The 10,266-nt window shown below is 39.9% G+C and overlaps 1 protein-coding gene across 1 annotated transcript; it reads right to left on the bottom strand.

Moving 5' to 3' along the window:
* Positions 1-891: 891 nt before the first annotated feature.
* On the bottom strand, positions 892-10,266 carry LOC139468055 (U11/U12 small nuclear ribonucleoprotein 25 kDa protein-like). The gene is made up of 6 exons (XM_071249758.1): positions 10,155-10,266; positions 8,580-8,756; positions 7,196-7,319; positions 4,270-4,375; positions 1,910-1,984; positions 892-1,118 (listed from the first exon to the last, which is right to left on the bottom strand). The coding sequence occupies exons 1-6, from the start codon at positions 10,239-10,241 to the stop codon at positions 1,061-1,063; spliced, it is 627 nt and encodes a 208-aa protein (XP_071105859.1). The 5' UTR covers positions 10,242-10,266; the 3' UTR covers positions 892-1,060.

Raw genomic sequence — 10,266 nt, 5'->3', positions numbered from 1 at the left:
CCAACTAGATGACTCACATTTTCCTGAACCACAAAGATGACTCACATTTTCCTGTCCATCTAGATGATTCAAGTTTTCCAAAATCACATTGATGGCTCTGCTTTTTGTAAATCCAACATGTCACTCCTTTATGTTCATGTTTTCCTAAGTTTGTGGATGAACATGATCTCATCTCGATTTCGAATTCGGCTTTTTCGTCCCACCTCAATGATTCCAGTCTTCAGTCCCATCAAGATGATTCACACTTTCCTGTCCCACTCAGGTGATTCACATTTTGTCATTTGATCCCATTAGAATTCACATTTTCCTGTTCCACCTAGATGGCTCACATCTTCCTGTTACATGAAGTTGACTCACATTTTCTAGAGCCACAAAGATGACTCACAGTTTCCTGTCCACCTAGATGACTCACATGTTCCTGAACCACAAAGACGACTCAGTTTGCTGTCCACCTAGATGACTCACATTTTCCAGAGCCACAAAGATGACTCACATTTTCCTGTCCACCTAGATGACTCACGTTTTTCTGAACCACAAAGATGACTCACATTTTCCAGAGCCACAAAAATGACTCACCTTTTCCTGAACCAACTAGATGACTCACATTTTCCTGAACCACAAAGATGACTCACATTTTCCTGTCCATCTAGATGATTCAAGTTTTCCAAAATCACATTGATGGCTCTGCTTTTTGTAAATCCAACATGTCACTCCTTTATGTTCATGTTTTCCTAAGTTTGTGGATGAACATGATCTCATCTCGATTTCGAATTCGGCTTTTTCGTCCCACCTCAATGATTCCAGTCTTCAGTCCCATCAAGATGATTCACACTTTCCTGTCCCACTCAGGTGATTCACATTTTGTCATTTGATCCCATTAGAATTCACATTTTCCTGTCCACCTAGATGACTCACGTTTTTCTGAACCACAAAGATGACTCACATTTTCCAGAGCCACAAAAATGACTCACCTTTTCCTGTCCATCTAGATGATTCAAGTTTTCCAAAATCACATTGATGGCTCTGCTTTTTGTAAATCCAACATGTCACTCCTTTATGTTCATGTTTTCCTAAGTTTGTGGATGAACATGATCTCATCTCGATTTCGAATTCCATAACTGAAATGAAATTATCAATGTCTTCATTTGAATCAACATATAATACACCACAATATATGAAGTGTGGAATGTGTGTTCAATGAATAAGAGAAAAGAAAGTGGTTCATTGTCTGAATCAATTCTATCACACACTGCATCCATCTGATCCTCATTATTTCCAAAGGAGCTGATACAACCTGGATGATAAACTTCTTAAAACCAGTGTCAGTAGCATAGCTGCTAAGATATGTTCAGACTGACAACCAAGGACATTTCTACGCCAAATACAGACCCGTGCAGATCAGGTTTTCTGCAACCCATGCTTGCTGTAAAAGGCGACTATACTTGACGTAAGAGGCGACAAACAGGATCTGGTGGTCAGGCTCGCTGACATGGTTCATACATGTCATCGAACCCGAATTGCGTGGATCGATGCTCATGATGTCAATCACTGGATTGTCTGGTCCAGACTCGATTATTTACAGACTGCCATCACATAGCTGGAATATTGCTGAGTGCGGCGTTAAACAACAAATAAACAAACACCAAATACAAGATTATCACAAACGTCACAACGTTTATATGTCAAAGGGAGATAACCCATATCTGTTTGTCAACATTAGCTGGACTACATGGATTTCAGTGTTGTCACCATTGAGCTGCATTTCTCATATATCACCATGCACACAAGATTTTGAAGATATTAGAAATCACTTGTACATTTACCGGTACTTTGAGAAAATGATGCACTTTAAATCCATGCTGTTAATTTTGTAATATGAGAGTAAGTGAAAACAGAACCAATAACATACGATTTTAGGGTCCTCCTGTCGTCGCTGAGTTTCTGCCCATCGAAATAAAGCCAGTAGCTCCTCCAGATGTACCTCCTGGTGACAGACAACACACACCGCCTCATGAAACGTAGTCCTGGTTCTCACAATACTCGAAACACCAAATTCAAGGCCTTTTTCTGATTCATTTGGACATTCTTACTTTATTTCATTGTCACAATGGCCTTATTTGTATCCAACACAACCAGTACACAATTTCAATATGCAAATTCACACATCAGTGTTTCAATATTAGTTGTTGAGAAGTGCTGAACATGTCTTTTGCGACATGGTGTTATAATTAATATCTAACAAGAAGAGAAAAACATATTGTAATATATCTATGTAACGGCAGTTAACTATGGCTAGCAACTTCAAGGCATTTATTGAACGTTTAAACCCGTTCAACACAGATCTAATCTTAAGCCCACTGCCTAATTTAAGTCCTTAAGCCTATACAAGCCGACAAGTACGACTCATTCATCTGTTAACACCACTGAGTGAGTGAGTATGGTTTTACGCCACTTTTAGCAATATTCCAGCAATATCACGGTGGGGGACACCAGAAATGGGCTTCACACATTGTACCCTTGTCGAGAATCGAACCCGGGTCCTCAGTGTGACGAGCGAACGCTTAAACCACTATGCTACCCGACCGCCCCTAACACCACTGCATACATACAGCCCTGCCTGAAAACCATGTGATCCAATTTCATAAACCAATCCTTATTCTTAATTGTGCATTTAGTTGCTTCCCCTATTGACTAACAACAGCAAAAAGACACAAACTGTGATCTATTAAAAATAGTATTAATGAACATTTGTGACCAACCAACCAACCAACCTTATGGGTGAAAAATCATATTGTGACTTCTCACTATATTTTAAAACTACACCATATTCAGAACAGAAAAATACAATTCACAAGCTTCAATTCACATTTATTACAGAGATACATGACATCACACATGGCGATCTTCACTGAAGTAAGTTGACATCAAACGTCTTAAGCACACCAAAGCACAATTGGATCCTAGCACCAATAAGGTCCCGATTCTCCTGGTGGCTCACATTTATTGTCTGCGCTATTTTTAACGGATTACAAAACAAAACCAAAAAGTATCCGACCTGGCCCAAAAGACTTTAGGCCAAATATAATATTACAGTGATCAAATTTCAGATTTCTTTTGTTTACATGCTGTAGATTGGCATATCTTCAAAATAGCTCAAAGTATGTTGCTGTCATTAGCTAAAGCTTTTGGCCAACTTCTTCTTCTCCCTTCTTGAGTTTTGGCTAGACTATGAAGTGTGCAGTGATTGCCATCAGTATTACACAGGGAAGTGTTTTATGAATGAATGTACTGTTGATGTGTTCATTGTCACTTGTTTGAAGGCCTCATGAACTGCAAGGGTTATCCAAGTGTTCCAGTTCTTCAATGCACAGTATGTACAGATGCATAAATCTGACAGACACATCCAGCTCCTGGTTAGCTGTAGACTGTTTGTCGTACTGATGTGTACACTGTTGCCAGCTAACCGTAACGATGGTGAGGTGAGGTGAGGTGAGGTGAGGTGAAATGGGGTTTAAGGTCGTGTGCAAGATTATTGCACTTATATAGCGACGTGCATGTACGTGTGTGTGTGTGTGGCTGCTTGTACTAGTCCGGACCGATGCCGATTTATAGTGCTAGCTCACTGAGATACCATGCCGCAGTTTAACATGAATACCCCACTCAGACACAGTATACTGACTGCGAGCCAAACAGTCCTTGTTTTAGCCCCTTCATGCCGAGCGCCAGACAGGATAACAACAAGGACATCTTTTAACGTCTTTGGTATGACGCAGCCTGGGATTGAACCCCGGACCTTCCGCTCTCCGGGCGGACGCTCTACCACTAGACACGGAGGCGGTCCCATAAAGATGGAGTGTTACATCTATGCTAATAGAAGGATGAACCTGCTAGACCAAGGAGAAGTTTAGAAACAAGGGAGGCCACCACACAATGTAATCATTGATAATCTATGAGGATGGGATTCTGGCAAATATGGCTAAACATTGATAAATTTTCTCAAAGCTTATCAATGATCATAAACATAAAATCGAAAAGCCTTTTAGTGAGCATGGCTGTGCTGTTTGGCTCATTAATTATGGATATTATGGCACCATCTATTTTCATTTTTAGCCACCAGCTCACAGCACATTCTTTCTAAACACTGTAAAAGCTGTACATATTTCCTATATTTCTCTGCCTGAAAAATATCAGAAAAACTAAAGAGCCTCAAAATAATGCTATATGTAATATGTATATGTGTGCCCTCCACCAAGTCCTGTGATAACATACCAGCTGATGATGGTTGTCCCGCCTCTCCTGGACTGACGCAGAGTGACATGTCTTCTGATAGCATGTTTCAGATCAAGAACACTGGCATCCTGCACAACCACAATCTCTGAAACCACATCACATGCAGGATTACACAGTGTTGCATCGAGCCTATCAAATAACTAAACACAATGTGCAGCAGTAGCAAGCACTATGATCTGATTTTAAGGATATTGTCTAGTTGCATAAATTAACACTATTTTCATTTTCAGTGTGTAATTTTGTATGCAGGATCAGTATCATTTGATGCAAATTCTTTAAAAAACTTAGTAATAAATATGTTTTTATGACACTTTAAACCTAATTAATAATAATAATATAATAACTACAGATTTATATAGCGCTGGTATCCAGTTTGAAGAACTGCTCAAAAGCGCTTCATTTGAGTCTACACAAAAAGAGACATTACACAGCTAGGAAAACACAAAGCCTCAATACTCCAAGAAAGATTTGGTGAAAAGATAGATTTTGAGTCTTGATCGGAACAAAGTTGGACTGTCAATGTTCCTGATATCCAATGGCAGCCTATTCCATAGCTCAGGGGCAACTTTGGCGAAACTCCGACCTCCAAAAGACGCCGTTCTAACCCTAGGCACAGAGAGTAGGGACTGGCAGCTTGATCTGAGAGATCTCCCAGGCACGTACTCTTCTTCAAGAAGCTCGCTGATATAAGTTGGTTTTTGATTGTGTCTCGCATTGAACACAATCAGCATCACTCTATACTGGATTCTCTCATTGATTTTAAGCCAGTGGAGGTTACGTAGAATCGGTGTGATATGGTCAAACTTTTTGGATTTTGTAACAAGCCTGGCAGCACAGTTTTGAACTCTTTGAAGTTAAGTCAAAAGGTTACCGAAAATAGACTCGAGCACATGTTTCACATATGGTGTTTCCTTAGGCAGGTGACTTTGTCCGAAATGTGCATCTGTCCACCAGAGGTTAGACTAACATGTAGTCCATGAAATCTTATATTACACAATACCCTTCTTGACTCTAAAATTAAATACAAAAATTTTGCCGATGCTGATTTCATATGTGGAATAGAGCTAGCTAGAGCTGGCTAGACTTGCTTTTGTATATGTTTCTAGATTGTGTTTTTTTTCATAAAATAAAAATATTCCACAGTCATGGTGCAGGACTAGCCAGAGGTGTTAAGCAGGGGTAACCAGTAGGATGAGTGAATGAGTTAAAATCTAAAGTCACATCGACAGTATTTCAGCCATATTGTGACTTCCCGGTAGGATGAGAAGGTAATGTGACTGTTAACCTTAAAGCGCCTCACAGGCAGCCATCTTCCCGAGGCAAGAGAGTTAACTGACATTAAAAGTCCAGTTTCCACCCTTGCCGAACTAGGCAGGAATTACTGGGCTCGATCGTAGCGCCAGTTGCTATTACCAGTTATGTCCCTCCTATACCTCTCCTATGGAACAATCAAATTCCGCCTCTCGTATCACTTGATTTTGCTTCATACAAAATGGTGGCGCCCAGTCAGGACGATCTGATCGATAATCAAGATCTATATTGTGATAAATCCGGTCTTACATCGCGAAATGCATCAAATCATGTGAGCACCTTGATTAAAAACATGAAAAGATTTTGAAAATATCTGCTGACAGCAAGTTGGTGGTGCACATGATTTGCAAATTCTGCAATCGACCGAAATCTGCACAACAGTTTATGAACCTGATTTCGATTTCGGTGCGCGATTTTGATTTGACTATGCATAGACTCGTTAGTCCAGCTAAAATGTAACTCCATAATACCAGCCTAATTCGGCAAGGGTGGAAACTGGACTTTCATAGTCAGTTAACTCCCTTGCCTCGGAAAGATGCAGGCAGCTGGCAATGTATACTCCCCAAGGAGCTGAGAATGAAAATCGAGTGCACGCTGATCCATTGACTGGGGTAATAATGTAGCGCTATGAGCACGCTTTACTGTGTGGATTTGGTGAATTATAAATATGCACATAATTATGACATAACCTTGGCATCTCATCAGTCAGATAATGTTTGACTTTGTAATGATAAAGTAAAAAAACATATTACCCACGATTTAGAAGCTGAAAGGTTACTAGGGAACATGACCCAGAGTGTGCAAATGCTAGATACATGTACAACACATATTTGTGATAGCCAAGTATTTCACATATTTCAGTAACGCATGCTGTCACGTCTTACAAGCAAGCATGAAATACTCATATCCCCCGCCAATATGACATGTCCGGTTGTGTGCAATGCATTAGCTTTTTGTAAATGGCCTAATTGCAGCAATAAAAAAAGTTATTACTGGTGTTGTTTTGCCATCTGCACTTTATGTGCCAAGTTTGGTGAAGAAATATGGTCTGGTTTTCAAGATCTGCTCCGGAAACGAGGACTACCACCATTTTCAGTTTAAATCAAAGTCGTTGCCATGAAAACTCGAAAAATAACTTTTTTTTAAAATCCCAAACTTTCAAAAGGCACCAGTTCACCACTAGACCTATCTATGTGCCAAGTTTGGTAAAGAAATATGGTACGGTTTTCAAGATCTGCTCCGGAAACGAGGACTACCGCGATTTTCAGTCTAAGTCAAAGTCGTTGTCATGGAAACTCAAAAACTATTTTTTTTAAATCCCAAACTATCAAAAGGCACCAGTTCACCACTAGACCCATCTATGTGCCAAATTTGGTGAAGAAATATGGTACGGTTTTCAAGATCTGTCGGACAGACGGCACCCATTCCTATATACCCTTCCACTTCGAGGCGGGGGATAATAACGAGGAGTTAAGCTTTTTAAATTATCAAACCAAATTTAAAATGGAAACACATTTGGAAGGATTCAGTGAAAACACTACAATGGTTTAGGAGCAAGACATAGCCAGGATCCAGTTAGAGTCACATGACTTACTGAGTACTTCCCCATCTGCCCGCATCACGTCTACCACCATGGCCTGGCCGTACTCCACTGCAATGGCCGAGTTCACCTCTTCTAATGTCACCTCACCAGGAAGGTCCTTCAGCAGTGGGTCTGACTGGCAACACATAATGGTCAATGCTGACACACATTCATACATCGCAGGGAACAAGTTTTCCATATTTACGTACACATTGCGCCACAAGCTCACTTGGAGCAATTTTATTAGGTCAGGTCTTTTTCTTTGATTTGATAGGAGTAACAGATCTGATGTAAATGAGATTGCATTACAGATTGCACTCAGCAATATTCCAGCTACATGATGGCGGTCTGTGAATAATCGAGTCTGGACCAGACAATCCAGTGATTGTCATCATGAGCATCGATCCACGCAATTGGGATACGATGACATGCATCAACAAAGTCAGCGAGCCTGACCACCCAATCCCGTTAGTCACCTCTTACGGCAAGCATTGTCCCCTTTTACGGCAGGCATGGGTTTCTGAAGACCTATTCTACCCTGGATCTCCACGGGTCTATTCAGTGAGTGATAAAAGATGTTTTAAGTGAAAAACATATTCAGATCACCATAGTTATACTATCTAACCATGAAGTTCCCAGTTAGAATAGGTCTTCAGCAACCCATGTAAGAGGGGTCTAACATGACTGACTTGTTTGATTCATGCCACTGTATCACAACATCGTAGATTGATGCTCATGATGGCAATCACTGGAATGTCTGGTCCAGACTTAATTATTTATAGACAACTGTCATATAGCAGGAATAGTGATGGTATTATGCAGGTAATGGAATAAGCTGAGTGGACCTGTATTGGGAGGCCAGCTCCATGTTCAATTAGCGTGTTGCCTTAAACAACAAACTACAGTAAACTATGTTTATAACGAACTCAAAGGGACTACTAATTTTAGTTCGTTATAACCTGAGTTCGTTATAAGTACATATACAGCATGACTACAGCAAGCAGTCGGGACCAAAAAGTAAGTTCGTTATATCCGTCAGTTCGTTATAAGCGTGTTCGTTATAACCGTAGTTTACTGTATAGATAATCTGTCATGGCATGACTGATTAACCATAGTAATATGAAAGGAGTGGGTCTTCTTTAACTTCTTTTGAGTAGTTTATCATGGTTGTCAATAAATAATCAAGTCCTAAACCAGGCATTCCCGTGACTGAGGTATGATGGATGACACCCACTGTAAACTCAGTGTAACCACTCAATCCCCAATCGCCTTGCATGACAACCTATTGGTTCTAGGAACAACAGTAATCTCAAGGTGGTTACCATCTTTGTGAAATGTAATGAAACAGTCATACAATTTGTTGTATCTGAAATTAAACCATATAGGTTAAGCTCACTTCAATGAGTTCAGCTATGGTGCTGTTAACTCTGGCCATGGCCTCTTGATGGGGAAGGCCATCATCAACCCCCGTCTCCTCTATCTCCCCCTCCTCCCCCTCGGTGTCCACACACGGCTGACCCCTATCCTCTGGAATGTCCAGTGGCTCCGTCTTCACCTGTACAGTCGTCTCCATCTTAAACAAGGAAACATGGAAAAAGACTTGTTTCGGAAGATGGCAGTCCTTGTGTTGCCAGTGCCACTTTGTTGAGAGTGAAAGTTTATACCAGGGTCAGCAATATTTCAACTATAATATGGCACCACGTAATATCCAAACCATAGAGTATGATACCACACAACACTGTGGCAACATTATACTTATAATAGTCAGCTCACACAACATGAACGCTGGGTATGTGGCCAATAGAGGTCACATGATACTGCACATCTGGGGTAATTAAAAATTCTATTGTATTTTACTATTTTTGTACAACTACGAAATTATTTAATGTAAAAAATATAGATTCACAAATGTATCTGAATTGTGGAAACATGACAAACATTAGTTTTGTTTTCTTATATGATTATTTGATAACTCCTTAACACCATACTCAGCAGTACTCTAGATATATCTCACGTTTTCGAGCCCACCTTTTGTCAATCCTCTTAACTAAAATGAGACCATGCGCTTAATGATGTTTCAAAGCCCACTATGACATCAAAGTGTTTGCCACTTGTCAACAAAGTTATGTTGCAGATTAAGCTACACAAGGAAAGATATTCAATAAGTAACAAAAACATACCTCAAAACCTACTTTTTTACTGATACACATTTTAATCAAACTTGATCTGATGATAATTTTGAATCAGAACATGCACCGATTATATATCAACTGATGCTTATAAACTACCTGTCTGTTATATCAAGTGACTGACCATGTTGTGCATCTATTTTTAACTTGACTGTTAGTGTTATGGAGGGGTTCTAAATCATAGACAGTAACAAGATGGCATCTGATCGACTTGTCCCACTTAGTGGGGCATTATCGCTGTAAAATTAACATGACATGGTCATTTGACCATCCAAGTATTAACAGAAATAAATGTTCTCAAAGGTAACGTAACGTAGACAAGTAGACAAGTAATGAGAAATTCATAACACGACGATATGAACAGTCTGCCAATAATCTGAACCTAACGAACCAGTGGTTGACATTGTGAGCAAGATGACAGGGAATCAACCAAGTCACGGAACCTGACCCTCATATTCATTTGGTCACCTCCCACGATCATCATAAGCTGCTGGGGGCCTTTCAACCTTGATTCCTCCCAGGGATTTCTTTTAAATTATTTATTAGTTATGGATAAAATGTAAACATATTTATCAGATAAACATGTATCTACTAAATTAGAGGAATCTGAATTGTTGGACTATAATGTGACTGTAAGGTCAATTTTCATATCTGAAACTTCTCGTTAAAACAACAACAGTAGCACGAAAATAGGTGATAAAATGAGGAATGTACATCTTTTATGGTTCAGACAAGTATGAAATACCTGACATTTACTCATCAGATCATACCAGCCTGTTTACCTGTGAAAAATGTTGGGCCAAATGTTGTGCACTATTATGTTGCCTCGACGCGTTAGGTAGTGTCAAGATTTTGTTCGTTAAACACATTCAGAGACGATGGGCGCAGCCATTT

This window comes from Haliotis cracherodii, unplaced genomic scaffold (genome assembly GCF_022045235.1).
Source record: "Haliotis cracherodii isolate W230 unplaced genomic scaffold, xgHalCrac1.p SCAF_1, whole genome shotgun sequence".
Classification (NCBI taxonomy): Eukaryota; Metazoa; Mollusca; class Gastropoda; order Lepetellida; family Haliotidae; genus Haliotis; species Haliotis cracherodii.
The sequence above is the reverse complement of the archived record's forward strand: the minus strand, read 5'-3'. Positions and strand labels throughout refer to the sequence as shown.